This window comes from Oncorhynchus nerka, linkage group LG26 (assembly GCF_034236695.1).
Source record: "Oncorhynchus nerka isolate Pitt River linkage group LG26, Oner_Uvic_2.0, whole genome shotgun sequence".
NCBI classification, from domain to species: Eukaryota; Metazoa; Chordata; class Actinopteri; order Salmoniformes; family Salmonidae; genus Oncorhynchus; species Oncorhynchus nerka.
In genome coordinates this window covers 37,865,662-37,881,974 of record NC_088421.1, presented here as the reverse complement: position 1 = coordinate 37,881,974, position 16,313 = coordinate 37,865,662, and the positions used below count along the sequence as shown (strand labels likewise).

The 16,313-nt window shown below is 43.2% G+C and overlaps 1 protein-coding gene across 1 annotated transcript; it reads right to left on the bottom strand.

Annotated features, from left to right (window-relative positions):
- Nucleotides 1-10,635: 10,635 nt before the first annotated feature.
- Nucleotides 10,636-12,225, bottom strand: LOC115121993 (dexamethasone-induced Ras-related protein 1-like). The gene is made up of 2 exons (XM_029651145.2): nt 11,872-12,225; nt 10,636-11,653 (listed from the first exon to the last, which is right to left on the bottom strand). Exons 1-2 carry the CDS (start codon nt 12,128-12,130, stop codon nt 11,124-11,126), a joined length of 789 nt encoding a protein of 262 aa, XP_029507005.1. The 5' UTR covers nt 12,131-12,225; the 3' UTR covers nt 10,636-11,123.
- Between the last annotated feature and the right edge of the window lie 4,088 nt (nt 12,226-16,313).

Here is a 16,313-nt window from a genome sequence, read left to right as displayed (position 1 = left end):
AAACACACCTCTTTTAACAGGGAAATCATAATGAGTAATAGGACACACCTTAGTGTCATTAATGTCTCTAGGACGGTCTCTGCTGCCCTCTGGTGACAGGTGGAACCATGACAATCTCGTCAGTCTATGGAATTACCTAGCAGGCCTAATGTTTGCATGTCAGCCGGCCGCGACCAGAAAACCCATGATGTGGCGCACAATTGGCCCAGTGTTGTCCGGGTTAGGGGAGGGTTTGGCCAGCTGGGATGTTCTTGTCCCATTGTGAACTTGCAACTCCTTGTGGCGGCCGGGCGCCTGCACGCTAGTCTCCAGCTGTACGGTGTTTCCCCCGACACATTGTTGCAGCTGGCTTCTGGGTTAAGCGAGCAGTGTACCAAGAAGCAGTGTGGCTTGGCGGGGTTATATTTCGGAGGTCGCATGAATCTCGACCTTCACCTCTCCCAAGTCCATGCGGGAGTTGCAGCAATGGGACAAGACTGTAACTACCAATTGGATATCACGGAATAGGGGTGAAAAGGGCTATAAAGTACTCCAAAAAAGAAATGACTAGGATATTAAGGATATGCTTGTGCCTTATCCAAACTGCTGATTTGATACATGGATTAGCTATGGTGTGGGTGAGACAGAGCACCAGGTTCTTGTACATCTGCAAGCAAAGGAGATGATAATTGTGTCTGTTTCTTGCTTGCACATACATATGTAGGATCTTAATTTGAGCTGGTTGTGGTTTACAATTAATGGAGATTTTTGTTGGGGTTGATATATTTTTTGTTTAGAACTCCATTCTCAATGTGGAAATTACAAACTTTAGAACTCTTTTAAAAATCTAATACAATACAAGTTTACATTTCCTGCTTTGCAGTAAGCTTCGCAGCAACAAAATAGTGATCAAATTACGATCCTACATCTGTACAGTTGCTAAGGTCTGCTGTGAGCAGAGCAAAATAGAAAACAGCTAACAATAATGAAAGTATATTTTGTGAAACACACAATTTACATATCCCCCCCGACAAACACACACACACACACACACACACACACACACACACACACACACACACACACACACACACACACACACACACACACACACACACACACTCAAGTTAACACAACCCCTCTCCCGCATACACCCACACCTCCAGCTGTTCTCCTTTACCTGTCCTCTCCCATATCAAACTCAGTGGAGGCTGTTGAGAGGAGGATGGCTCATAGTCATGGCCATAATGGAATGAATGGAACTGTATCAAACGATTAGAAACAGAGGGTTTCATGTGTTTGATACCGTTCCATTCATTCCATTCCAGCCTTTACATTAAACCCGTCCTCCGATTTAAAGTGGCATCAGCCACTGATCCACCTAACCTTTTCCAGCGTTGAGTAGACTCCTCCCTCCTTTCCTCCATCCCTCCCAGGCCTGGCTGTCTCTGGCTCTTCTGAACGTACCGCGATAATGTTCTTCGCTGGGTTGTATAAAACATCGTAAGTGTTTGGCTTAAGGATTTACCTTAAGGAATAACTTCCCCTTAACGAAGGGAATTGTTTAAGGGGGTTGCATAGAGCCCCTCATACGTGTTCATTAGATAAGGGCCCATAGGGCTCTATGTAGTGAATAGGGTATCACTCATGACACGTTCACTGAGCTCATGAAAGCAGCCCAGACACATTTCTTATCTGGCTCAGTATTAACATCACTGTTGTTCTCCAGATCACGTTTACATTGCCTTCAGGTGGTTGGTTATGATTCTCTGTTCTTTTATAAGCATAGAATGAAATACTGAATGGAGATGCTGATGTAAAATGAGGATTTAACCTCTTAGGGAAGTAGAGAATTCAAGACGCTTTTCGCAGCTTTTTGTTAAAAATCGCGCAACATTTCAGCGCCCTGCTATTCATGCCAGGAATATAGTATATGCATATGATTAGTATGTGTGGATAGAAAACACTCAGACGTTTCTAAAACTGTTTAAATCACGGCTGTGACTATAACAGAACGTGCGTTTCATCGAAAAGTGCAGGGAAATCTGATCACTGAAAATGGAAAAATATATCCGTCCGCGACTTCAAGGAATTGTTCAAAGTGAACCGAATTAAATGAGGTTCCTACAGCTTCCACACGATGTCTAGAGTCTTGTCATTTGATTCAGCTTTGATTCTTGGTCAAACCGAATCAAGGGAACTGATTCCCTCCGGTCTCCGACCGGATGTTTTGGTCGGGCTCTCTTCAGACATCTTTTCGACACGGACAGCTAAAGAATTTACATCGCCTCCTGATGAATTTGATCGCTTATTAACGTGTACTAATACCTAAAGTTGCATTACAAAAGTATTTCGAAGTGTTTTGTGAAAGTTTATCGTCGACTTTTTGAATTTTAAAAATTGACGTTACGTTATGAAACGCTATTTTTTTCAGTTTATCACACAGTATTCTTAGATCGATATCTAGGCTATATATGGACCGATTTAATCGAAAAAAGACCCTAAATGATGTTTATGGGACATCTAGGAGTGCCAAGAAAGAAGCTCGTCAAAGGTAATGAATGTTTTATATTTTATTTCAGCGTTTTGGTTTGCGACGGCTAACGCAAAATCTGTCGTGTTAGGTGACGTTGCAGTATTTTTAGGGTGCATGGTATCAGATAATAGCTTCTCATGCTTTCGCCGAAAAGCATTTTACAAATCTGACTTGGTGGATAGATTCACAACGAGTGTAGCTTTAATTCAGTATATTGTATGTCCATTTTAATGAAAGTTTGAGGTTTATCAACCTCTATAGGTGGCGCTCTTGAACATTTCCGCTGATTGTGGTTCCCACCACGGGACCACGTCCCTATGAATTATTCAGTTTGTTTTATTAGGAAAAGAGGTGTATTAATCTGCATGAATCTGCTACTAATCCACGTGGGTATGGTTACAACTGCTGCTGCTATTGGGGGGGGGGGGTTGTGTGTGGGGGGGTGGTGTCCAGTTGTGGTCTCTCATAATAATAAACATTTTGCTTTGCAGAGCAGTGTTATGGGTTATGTGTGGCCACCACAGCCTGTTTGAGTAGAGGATGTACCTGTTACAGAGCAGTGTTTTGGTTATGTGAGGCCACCACAGCCTGTTTGAGTAGAGGATGTACCTGTTACAGAGCAGTGTTATGGGTTATGTGTGGCCACCACAGCCTGTTTGAGTAGAGGATGTACCTGTTACAGAGCAGTGTTTTGGTTATGTGAGGCCACCACAGCCTGTTTGAGTAGAGGATGTACCTGTTACAGAGCAGTGTTTTGGTTATGTGAGGCCACCACAGCCTGTTTGAGTAGAGGATGTACCTGTTACAGAGCAGTGTTTTGGTTATGTGTGGCCACCACAGCCTGTTTGAGTAGAGGATGTACCTGTTACAGAGCAGTGTTTTGGTTATGTGAGGCCACCACAGCCTGTTTGAGTAGAGGATGTACCTGTTACAGAGCAGTGTTTTGGTTATGTGAGGCCACCACAGCCTGTTTGAGTAGAGGATGTACCTGTTACAGAGCAGTGTTTTGGTTATGTGAGGCCACCACAGCCTGTTTGAGTAGAGGATGTACCTGTTACAGAGCAGTGTTTTGGGTTATGTGTGGCCACCACAGCCTGTTTGAGTAGAGGATGTACCTGTTACAGAGCAGTGTTTTGGTTATGTGAGGCCACCACAGCCTGTTTGAGTAGAGGATGTACCTGTTACAGAGCAGTGTTATGGGTTATGTGTGGCCACCACAGCCTGTTTGAGTAGAGGATGTACCTGTTACAGAGCAGTGTTATGGGTTATGTGAGGCCACCACAGCCTGTTTGAGTAGAGGATGTACCTGTTACAGAGCAGTGTTTTGGTTATGTGTGGCCACCACAGCCTGTTTGAGTAGAGGATGTACCTGTTACAGAGCAGTGTTTTGGTTATGTGTGGCCACCACAGCCTGTTTGAGTAGAGGATGTACCTGTTACATTGCAGTGTTTTGGTTATGTGAGGCCACCACAGCCTGTTTGAGTAGAGGATGTACCTGTTACAGAGCAGTGTTTTGGTTATGTGAGGCCACCACAGCCTGTTTGAGTAGAGGATGTACCTGTTACAGAGCAGTGTTTTGGTTATGTGAGGCCACCACAGCCTGTTTGAGTAGAGGATGTACCTGTTACAGAGCAGTGTTATGGGTTATGTGAGGCCACCACAGCCTGTTTGAGTAGAGGATGTACCTGTTACAGAGCAGTGTTTTGGTTATGTGAGGCCACCACAGCCTGTTTGAGTAGAGGATGTACCTGTTACAGAGCAGTGTTATGGGTTATGTGTGGCCACCACAGCCTGTTTGAGGAATAGAAAGTAGCAGTGTCATAGGGTTATGTATAAGTGGCCACAGCAGCCTGTGAGAGTAGAGGATGTACCTTCAGGTGTGTGTTCCTGCCACTGTTCCATTCTACTATCCAACCCTTCCCCCCTCCTCTTCCTCCTCCGGGGATGAAGACTTTGTGTACAAGGCTGCCCCTCACCTACTTGTGTTCCTACCAAACAATGTCCCCACTTGGTTGCCGTCTGTAAGAAATGTTGTGTTCCTGTGCATATTAATAGCTGGATGGAATTGTTACATTTGGAAGAGTTTTGAACAAAATGATCACCCTGAACAAAAACAGTGTGACAGAAGTGAAGTTTTTTGAGAGTAGTGGTTCTCAAACCTCTCTTAATGGAGCCCCAGATGTTTCACAATTTTGTTGTATCCCTGAACTAACTCACCTCACAAGGAGAGGTTTGAGAGCCCCTGGTCTACAGGGTGACCTTGATTAAACCCACTGAAGGAAGGGATTCCTCTGCTGAAACTACTCGGTTTATAGAATGGGATAATTCAAATGTATTCACACTCATAGACTTCACTGATGATTTATGGCTCTAATATTGTCATTTTTGGGAGATGCTATCAACCTTTATTTTTAAAAGATTAACCGTCCTCAGACACTGTATTCTTCTAAGCCTTTGGTACCCCTGGTACCCCGGTGCCCCTGCCCCTGCACACCTACATTCTAATTTCTGAGCTAATATCAGAGTCTGAATGAAGGCACTAGATTCATTCTCCTCACCTCAGTTGCACTTAATGCTAAAAGCAAAGACTTGTGCATTGATTCATCTTATACAGTATGGAGTTGAACTAACACCACTTAAGTCTCCCCCAGGCACGGTATCAACATGACCCAGCAGCTGTCTCCTATCTCTCCCTATACTGTACACACAGGGTCAGGTGAGGTTGGTCAGCAGCCGGCTTTAAGTCAACAATCTCAGTATAGAATCAACACTATCTTTAACCTTCACCATAAACCCTTCCAACATTTTTACTCAAAACATTATTAGACTACATTAGCCCCACTCTATGTATGTAACGAAACAGCAAGATAACTCCAAAGCAAAGGCCTTGTCCAGAAACAACCCCTAGACTTTACCCGCCTAAAGGCACTACCCACCTAAAGGCTCTACGAGGCACTTATCGCCTAAAAACACTACCTGCCTAAAGGCACTACCCGCCTAAAATCACTACCCGCCTAAAGGCTCTACAAGGCACTACCTGCCTAAAAGCACACTACCCGCCTAAAGGCACTACGAGGCACTACCTGCCTAAAGGCTCTACGAGGCACTACCCGCCTAAAAGCACTACCCGCCTAAAGGCACTACGAGGCACTACCTGCCTAAAGGCTCTACGAGGCACTACCCGCCTAAAAGCACTACCCGCCTAAAGGCACTACGAGGCACTTATCGCCTAAAAGCACTACCTGCCTAAAGGCACTACCTGCCTAAAAATCACTACCTGCCTAAAGGCTCTACAAGGCACTACCCGCCTAAAAGCACTACCCGCCTAAAGGCTCTACGAGGCACTACTCGCCTAAAAGCACTACCCGCCTAAAGGCACTACAAGGCACTACCCGCCTAAAAGCACTACCCGCCTAAAGGCACTACGAGGTACTACCCGCCTAAAAGCACTACCCGCCTAAAGGCACTACCCGCATAAAGGCACTACCCGCATAAAGGAACTACAGTTTTTACTATAAAACTAAAATACACTCTGGTGCCATAATTGTGAGAGCATCTGTATTGATAAGTAAAAATAATGGTGAGGATCTTAAACTTTATTAAATGTTTTATGCTTGAAAGACCTTTCTCTCTATATTGGGATTTCATTCAATGTCATTCACTATAACAGACATTCAAGAGCCATTTCAGACCATAATGCTTTGAGCTAGTCACATGACAGGATATTGCATCAGAAAGAAGATTCAGAAGGACCCCCTAAAATATTGATAATTTCACCTTTTCGTTTACTGGTGCACTATGGTACAAAATCCTGTGTCTTACGGTACAACGGTACAATGTTGTTTTTATTTTAAAATAGCATATTTGATGTGAAATGTAACATTAAAAAGCTGAAGATCAAGGTCATAGTTTTTTCATAGGTGGTCAAGCAATTGCCTGTAGAATAAGTTCAAACTGTTTTTTGTCATACGGAGTAACGATTATGTCATTCTGTAACTGTTATACCACAATGTCATTTGTTACTCTATATGACACATATACAGTATCGTTTTTGTGTTTTTAGGACATGAGCTTTTACGGAATGTAGTGTATGTGTGTACATTTTATTAATAACATATTTATGTATTTTTATGTGTTAAGGTATATTTTGTCCTTATTACATTGTGAAAAACAAAAGTAATGACAATGTTGGTCAATTTCTTCAACAAATGATCAGGTCTATATAAATATCAAACATACATTAGTAATAGAAAGGAAACAGACTCTTTGTTTAAGTATTAAAAAATACTCTTTTAGTAATATAATTTGTAGGCAGAAGTCGGTACAGAGTACAGTATAACAGTATATGATATTTTCAAAATGTCCAAGAGATCCTGTAACTCATATAGCCTCCACAACTCCCCTTACGTAACTTTCCCTAGCAACAACATTTTAATAAATCTAACCTCCCCCTGACAGCAGGAACCATCTTATGAGCAAGTAAAAACTCAGAAGTGGGTTTGACCGAAACTTGACCTTTCATCAGAAGTATAGGTTCATGACAAGGTGAACAAGTGTAGGTATTTTCTGACAAGGGACTGGTTTCATCAGGTCTGTGGCAGCCTTGTGTTCTCGGAGAACCAGATAACCATGGTGGGATCCAGACAGGAGTCTGAATGTAGACGCCTTCTGATAGTGTCTGAAGGCCACAACACTCAAAACAGGTTTTAACACACACACCAAGGTCTCCTGAAGAGGAGACCTTACAGTTTATCATAATGTAATTTATGAACCCTTTAAAAGGTATAATGCCGTGTTTTAACCCTCTTTAACAACATTATCATTATTATTATTAAATTCAAGTCAGCAGCACTTAATTATTATCATAATGTTTTATTAATGCTTTATCAGTACAGTTTTGATGTTGAGGGAATATGTGTCCTTATAGATGCCTCTATCCAACAACGATAGGGCTGCACGGTTCAGGGCCTGGAAGAACTCAGATCCTCTAGTTAGATAAGAGTCACTTTTGAGCAGGAAAGCAAGGTATTATAGTGGTCATGCAGTTAAGTGACAAGTGCAGTTCAGTAACCAGCAAACCTGAATTATGACTAAGTTCAGTTAGGTTCACACTCATTTGCAGTAGGCTAGATCTTTTATACAACGTATGAGTTTCAGACTAAGCTGTGGGCGGTTACTCAAAGGTTGTTTACAATAGCATTTAGGAGATGTTACTGTAATGGAAGTAATTTTACTATAGCCTGCACTATATCTCTGTAATTATATTTGTCTTGTGTTTAGCTACCACAGACGTTAGGAGGATAGGAACATAGACCATCATCCAGTTAGAGAGATGACGACCTATACAGCGTAAGGAAGTTCGTCAAGAGTTGGCCTGCAGGGACACCACCCTTACCTCCGACCAGCTGGTGGACCTATACATTCGGCTGGATAACCTGCTGGCTACCCGCAGATGTCCAGATCGGGGTCTGTTGGTTCCATCCCCCAGCACCAGTCCGATGCCCATGGAGTTGGGAGGTGCTGCGCTCAGGAAGACCGGAGGAGGTTCCGTCTCAGGCACCATCTGTGGCCACAGAGGTCACACTGCCGGTCGGTGACGGGTTGGTTCCTCTGGGGGTCGAGGCAGCAGACAGGGCACTCCGGCGTCACCCCAGGTGAGAAGGCACCATTCTCACCCAGAACCTTCTGTTGCAAACATGTTTTTGTTCGTCACTTTTCCTGAGTTTTCCCCTCATTCCCAGCATAAGGCGCTCGTCGATTCAGGCGTGGCTGGGAATTTTATTGACAGATCATTTGCCCATAGTTTAGGGATCCCCATTGTTCCTGTGGCTACGCCCTTCCCAGTTCATGCCTTAGATAGTCGACCATTAGGGTCAGGGTTGATAAGGGAGGACACCGCTCCTCTGGGCATGGTGACGCAGGGGGTCACACCGAGATAATCAGTCTCTTTCTCATTGACTCTCCTGCATTTCCTATGGTGCTAGGCCTACCCTGGTTAGCTTGTCATGACCCCACTGTTTCGTGGCTACGGAGGGCTCTCACGGGGTGGTTACGAGAGTGCTCGGGGAGGTGTTTAGCGGTTTCTGTAGGTGCTACTACGGTGGAAAGTCCAGACCAGGTGTCCACCGTGCGCATTGCCCCTGAATATGCCGATTTGGCTCTCGCCTTCTCCAAAAATAAGGCGTCTCAATTACCACCCCATCGAAGGGGGGATTGTGCAATAAATCTCCTGGTAGATGCTGCACTTCCCAGGAGTCACGTGTATCCTCTGTCACAGGCGGAGACATATGGAAACACAAGTCTCCGAATCCCTGCGTCAGGGGTACATTCGGTCCTCCACATCCCCTGCCTCTTCGAGTTTCTTTTTTGTGAAGAAGAAGGAGGGAGGTCTGCGCCCGTGTATTGACTATCAAGGTCTTAATCAGATAACTGTGAGGTACAGTTACCCGCTACCTCTTATTGCCACGGCAATTGAGTCAATGCACGGGGTGTGCTTCTTCACCAAACTTGATCTCAGGAGTGCTTACAACCTGGTGCGGATCCGGGAGGTAGACGAGTGAAAGACGGCTTTCAGTACGACCTCAGGGCATTATGAGTACCTCGTCATGCCTTACGGGGATGATGAATATTCATCATTGACCCAATAACTTTATTGTATTAATAACCAATGTACAGTTGGAAGCTTTACCTTAGTCTTTGCTTGGTTAAAGCCCCGCCTTATCTCAGCTCACTGGTTACCATAGCAGCACCCACCCGTAGCATGCGCTCCAGCAGGTATATTTCACTGGTCACCCCTAAGCCAATTCCTTGTTTGGCTGCCTTTCCTTCCAGTTCTCCACTGCCAATGACTGGAACGAATTGCAAAAGTCACTGAAGCTGGAGACTCATATCTCCCTCACTAGCTTAAAGCGCTAGCTGTCAGAGCAGCTCACAGATCACTACACCTGTATATAGCCCATCTGTAAATATCCCATCCAACTACCTCATCCCCATACTGTTATTTATGTTTTGCTCCTTTGCACCCCAGTATCTCTACTTGCACATTCATCTTCTGCACATCTATCACTCCAGTGTTTAATTGCTAAATTGTAAATATTTCACCACTAATGCCCATTTATTGCATTACCTCCCTTATCTTACCTCATTTGCACACACTGTATATAGACTTTTCTATTGTGTTACTGACTGTATGTTTGTTTATTCCATGTGTAACTGTGTTGTTTGTGTCGCACTACTTTGCTTTATCTTGGCTAGGTCGCAGTTGTAAATGAGAACTTGTTCTCAACTGGCCTACCTGGTTAAATAAAGGTAAAATAAAAAAAATGTTTTAAAAAAACAGTTGGAAGATCTGACTAACCTCTCATATTAATGTGTCAAGACTAGCTAGGCAGACTTAATGAAGTGGTATTTTTAGAATAATTATAACTATTGCGAGTGCTACTGTCGTCAAAGATACTGTAGCTTCTGACTGCAGGCTTATTATATGCACTGTAGATGGGGAGGTTTATCAAAGTAATGTCTCAAGAAGAGACTGTCTGGATGTGAGCATGTCACCCAGACATCTCACTTTCACACTGATTTTCTCCTCTGATGCCATCATCCAGACAAATGAAATGCTAATTTATTCACAAATTAGTACTCTAGAGAACTATCATCAACTGCTCTTCTCAGTCATCTATTTTTAACCCAAGATAAATGGTTCAATATTTTTCTCATAATCGTTGTACAACTCCAGCTGCACAGAGTAAAATTAAGTGAACATTTGGGCCATATTGTCACCTGTTAAATCTACCTCAATCAGTGTAGATGAAGGGGAGGAGACAGGTTAAAGAAGGATTTTTAAGCCTCTAGACATGGATTGTGTATGAGTACCATTCAGAGGGTGAATGGGCAAGACAAAATATTTAAGTGCCTTTGAAAGGACGGGGGGTGCAACTAAATATTAGGAAGGTGTTCTTAATGTTTTGTACACTTAGTGTACTTCAAAAATAAATTTGAGGCAATACTTGTAATTTAATGTATAAATAAATGTAATTTCACTGAGAAGATCTGAGAAGATCCTGATTTACCATCAATGTTAATATACAAGCACAATAAAAAGGATGACAGACATGGTAATATAGTTGTCAAATGGTTTTATTTTCTCTTCATGTTTCTTTCTTTGTGAAAAGTAAACGATGACAGAAGAATAAATATACATTCATAGATTTGTTCAGAATGCAATAAGTGTTCAAGTTCATTTCCATGTTAAACATAATAAAATGCTAAATGTAAACAAGAGTCACAACATTGGTGAAGCCTCCATTCTCCATTCAGTAGAGGCAGATTTTACAGCATGTAGTTGACAAGAATAGGCTACCTCACTGTAGGTTCTCTAAAGCTACATCCCTTTTCAGAGTCCTGACTCCACAGGGACATTTCTGACGGACTGACCATGTCATGCACCTTCTCGGCGAGTCCTGGCATGGTTTGGGATACACACCCGTTTCTGTCACTGCGCCCTGGGGTGCTGTTATCCTGAACTCCGCACACTGGCGAGAAGCCTGGCGGGTATCATCCCTATCGTTGTATTTCGTTACAATTATCCTGCACATTGTCAGTAAATTGCTTAGCTGATGGTGCAACTCTGTTTGCTCTGTCCGCCGCCGATAGCTTTCTCTTTTATGTACCTCAAGTCACTGTGTACGCTTGGTCGGCGCGCGAACGGTGCCACAATCCCGTATGCCTCGCCGTCTTTGAATTTCTTATTTCTGAAAGATTTTCTTCTGCTGTTTTGCAGTACTTCGCAGTACTGTAAGGAAACTTTGCGGTGAGAGTCCGGGCTCATCTCGTTTGGCAGTTTAGCCATGGTAAAAAGAGTCTGAAACATCTGGTCGATATTAGTGTTCCGTTTTGCAGAGATCTCATAGTAGGCACACTGTTCATCACCAGCCACCAGTTTCTCAATCTCCTCATTCTGAACCTCCCGGTTAAACTCCCGGTCACACTTGTTCCCGCAAATAACGATCGGGACATCCACATTCTCTTTGGTTTTGTTTTTTAGGCAGGACTTGGTCTCGTAAATTTGACGCTTCAGGCGCTGGACCTCTTGGAAGGAGTCTCTGTTATCCAGACTGAACACCAGGATGAAAACGTCACCTGAAAGACCAAGGGAAAGCACATTAATATCACAGCTGAAAAGGTCCATCATTACATAGGCCTAGGCTAAATGTGTACAATACAATAAGTGTTGCATATAGCATTACTGCATGCATGATTTATTAAAACATCCCATACATATCATTTCGATGTAGCTATAAATTCCAGTGTAGCTTTCATTCATATTATTTGTTTTGTTAGTTCAGAGTTAAGCTTACCAGTAAGGATAGAGAGTCTCCTCATAGCGGGGAAAGGATGGTTTCCAGAGGTGTCCAGAATGTCCAACTGGTACGCATCTCCCCGAATGCTGTATAATTTTCTATGAAAGTCCTCTATGGTCGGCGTGTACTGGTCCTCGACTCTTTCGTTCAGAAACCGACAGATGATGGCCGTCTTGCCAACTTTTGTAGAGCCCAGAATCACCATCCGGTGGCAATTTTTGGCCGGGATGTTGAACTCGTTCTCGGAAGGAGACATGTTATTTTTCTTTGAGCACCGATGTGTCTTTGGTACGAAGGTGAGATAGTGAATGCAACCACTAATAGTCTAGAGGGATCTTGCCTGTTTGTAAGCGCTGCTGCTTTGCTGAATCTGAGGAAGAGCGCGACTGGGTATATATAGGCGATGCTGACCACTCCTCCTAGGCGCGTCATGCATTACGCATTGGTCTGACGGGAGAAAGTCTCCGTCTGTCTAGTCCGTATGTATGAGCAGACAGTAATTATATAAACTGTTTAGAAAAAAATAAAAAATGATTTATGTGTAAAACAATATAAATATCGGCCTACCTAAAAACTCAAGCATAGATAATGTTTTTGTTGCTGAGTTCAATTCATACATACGAATATGTCTATTAACATAATAACCATATAGTCCAAAGTTGTTTTCATAAATATAAATGTAAAATCATAATATGGTCAATCTCCTCTTTTGGTGGGGACTCAAGGGTCCCACAAAATGGCCTAATCTACCATGGCAATAACATGTATTTTGCAAACGCAATACCCCTCAAACAGGACAAATACTCAAGATGATAGTGTCTTTATTTTGGTAAAGATTATTATTATGATGGCCCGTGTGCATTATTGTGTGTAAATAATTATTATTATGTGCAAAGGTTCCTACGAATCACAATAGTTAATTTGAATAGGCTTATTTCATGTCAACAACACAGTTCACTGCCAACAATAAATTAACATACACCGTAGTTCACTCTGTTTCACGAGACATTTAGATTGTTGTAAACTGCCGTGAAAACCATCGGTGTATAGCTCGCGCTACGCAATGAAGGAGCGCACCCCGGATTTCAGCCAGGTAGACTGCAAGATGGCACTGGAACTAGAAAGGGTTTTTGTTTTGTCCGAGCAGTTACATACAACTCAACACAATGAGCTTGAGGCGAGCACCCCAACGCAGGACAACAGTAATATGCTTAATATCATCAGCAGGAAATCATTGTGGAAAGTAAAAATGACCTCCACCTTATACAATTCAATTCAATTCAATTCAAGGGCTTTATTGGCATGGGAAACATGTGTTAACATTGCCAAAGCAAGTGAGGTAGAAAACATACAAAGTGAATATATAAGGTGAAAAACAACAAAAATGAACAGTAAACATTACACATACAGAAGTTTCAAAACAGTAAAGACATTACAAATGTCATATTATATATATATATATGTGATCTGGGGGAAATATGTATCTCTAATATGGTCATACATTGGGCAGGAGGTTAGGAAGTGCAGCTCAGTTTCCACCTCATTTTGTGGGCAGTGAGGACATAGCCTGCCTTCTCTTGAGAGCCATGTCTGCCTACGGCGGCCTTTCTCAATAGCAAGGCTATGCTCACTGAGTCTGTACATAGTCAAAGCTTTCCTTAATTTTGGGTCAGTCACAGTGGTCAGGTATTCTGCCGCTGTGTACTCTCTGTTTAGGGCCAAATAGCATTCTAGTTTGCTCTGTTTTTTTGTTAATTCTTTCCAATGTGTTAAGTAATTATCTTTTTGTTTTCTCATGATTTGGTTGGGTCTAATTGTGCTGTTGTCCTGGGGCTCTGTAGGGTGTGTTTGTGTTTGTGAACAGAGCCCCAGGACCAGCTTGCTTAGGGGACTCTTCTCCAGGTTCATCTCTCTGTAGGTGATGGCTTTGTTATGGAAGGTTTGTGAATCGCTTCCTTTTAGGTGGTTGTAGAATTTAATGGCTCTTTTCTGGATTTTGATAATTAGTGTGTATCGGCCTAATTCTGCTCTGCATGCATTATTTGGTGTTTTACGTTGTACACGGAGGATATTTTTGCAGAATTCTGCGTGCAGAGTCTCAATTTGGTGTTTGTCCCATTTTGTGAAGTCTTGGTTGGTGAGCGGACCCCAGACCTCACAACCATAAAGGGCAATGGGCTCTATGACTGATTCAAGTATTTTTAGCCAAATCCTAATTGGTATGTTGAAATTTATGTTTCTTTTGATGGCATAGAATGCCCTTCTTGCCTTGTCTCTCAGATCGTTCACAGCTTTGTGGAAGTTACCTGTGGCACTGATGTTTAGGCCAAGGTATGTATAGTTTTTTGTGTGCTCTAGGGCAACAGTGTCTAGATGGAATTTGTATTTGTGGTCCTGGTGACTGGACCTTTTTTGGAACACCATTATTTTGGTCTTACTGAGATTTACTGTCAGGGCCCAGGTCTGACAGAATCTGTGCATAAGATCTAGGTGCTGCTGTAGGCCCTCCTTGGTTGGTGACAGAAGCACCAGATCATCAGCAAACAGCAGACATTTGACTTCGGATTCTAGCAGGGGGAGGCCGGGTGCTGCAGACTTTTCTAGTGCCCGCGCCAATTCGTTGATATATATGTTGAAGAGGGTGGGGCTTAAGCTGCATCCCTATACAACATATTATATGTGTATCCACAGAGGCTTATGGACATGATAAATACACAAAAATGTATCATATCAACCAGACTACTGAGTCACCAATAATTCAAAGGGTTTCGACTCTTGAGTCTTTCTCCACACTTGGGTAAATTAACTGAAATTAAGGCCACTAAAGCATGTCTGCATTTTCCAAACAATGTGATGGCAGATTTGGATAATTTGCTGCACCCTAAACTGCATGAAACCTCAGCCTAGTAGTCCAAATGAATGTGACATGGACACCCACTTTATATAACCCTTGGATAGCATGGAGACAGACTCTGGCAGTTGAGGAAACTGAAACTAGCTGAACTCACACCGTTTTCACAGAGGTAACACGTGATCAGTGCTGAGCTCTGGGTAGGTTATAGTTGTCTGTGATCTTCTGGGCACCGTTTTTAAAAAGGTATCTAGCAGGATTTAGTCTATCAGATAGTATTAAATGCCTATCAAATAGAATGAATAGTACAGGGTCCCCATTCAAGTCAACGATTTGTCCCTTCTTTTCATTCTATTTTTATGCAGTTAATCCTATCCGATAGGCCAGAGGTCGAGGTAGTGAAACACCCACCTCACAGGAGGCAGTAGGCCATCTAACAGGAGGCAGTAGGCCATCTAACAGGAGGCAGTAGGCCATCTAACAGGAGGCAGTAGGCCATCTAACAGGAGGCAGTAGGCCATCTAACAGGAGGCAGTAGGTCATCTAACAGGAGGCAGTAGGCCATCTAACAGGAGGCAGTAGGCCATCTAACAGGGGGCAGTAGGCCATCTAACAGGGCCAGTAGGCCATCTAACAGGGGGCAGCAGGTCATCTAACAGGGGGCAGCAGGTCATCTAACAGGGGGCAGCAGGCCATGTTACCGGGAGCAGCAATCCTCCCAATCAAATGAGTCTGGACTCCTGCTGTGTTCAGATGGAGGCAGCCTAGAAGTATCTAATAGGGTTTATCTAAAGATAGAGCAGGAGGTTGTTGGTGACTCAGAAGACTTTCAGCTCTTCACACACCAACCACCTGGTCTCTGTGTCACCTCCTCAACTTGACTGGGACACTGGTCGGCTGAATTTACTGTAGATCGTGCATTGCTGTCAATGAAAGATTTATGATTTGTAATTTTAGTAAGTCCCTTTGTGCACCTCTAAGCAAGGTGTGTGTTACACAATGTTCCCTGTATCCAGCAGGCTTATAAATCACACTTGCATTTACTGATTAATGGTATAGTGTACTATGCCACCCTGTTCCCGGCACTGTGGTTTGGTTGACAGGATTTATGGTAAGAGGAAGTCCCACCTTCTTCCTTCCCAAACTGTAGACGAGGTTCCTCTTTTGCTTGTGTGTGTGTGTGTCACATTAGTTACTAACCGACCAGGTGAACAGGCCAGGTGTGTGTGTGTGACTGTGTCTGTCTGTCTGTCTGTCTGTCTGTCTGTCTGTCTGTCTGTCTGTCTGTCTGTCTGTCTGTCTGTCTGTCTGTCTGTCTGTCTGTCTGTCTGTCTGTCTGTCTGTCTGTCTGTCTGTCTGTCTGTCTGTCTGTCTGTCTGTCTGTCTGTCTGTCTGTCTGTCTGTCTACAACCCCACAGGAGAGTTTCATCTGTATTCTTTGTAGTTGTTTACATACCACCACAGTCAGAGGCTGGCACTAAGACAGCATTGAATGAGCTGTAATCTGCCATAAGCAAGAAAACGTTCACCCAGAGGTAGCGCTCCTAGTAGCCCGGGGACTTTAATGCAAGGAAACTTAAATCCGTTT

Excerpts from the sequence above, each read along its gene's own strand:
- LOC115121993 (XM_029651145.2), bottom strand. The coding sequence starts at position 12,130 with ATGTCTCCTTCCGAGAACGAGTTCAACATCCCGGCCAAAAATTGCCAC. Across the intron at positions 11,654-11,871 it reads GAGACTCTCTATCCTTACTG|GTGACGTTTTCATCCTGGTG; the intron begins GTAAGCTTAACT and ends TTGGTCTTTCAG.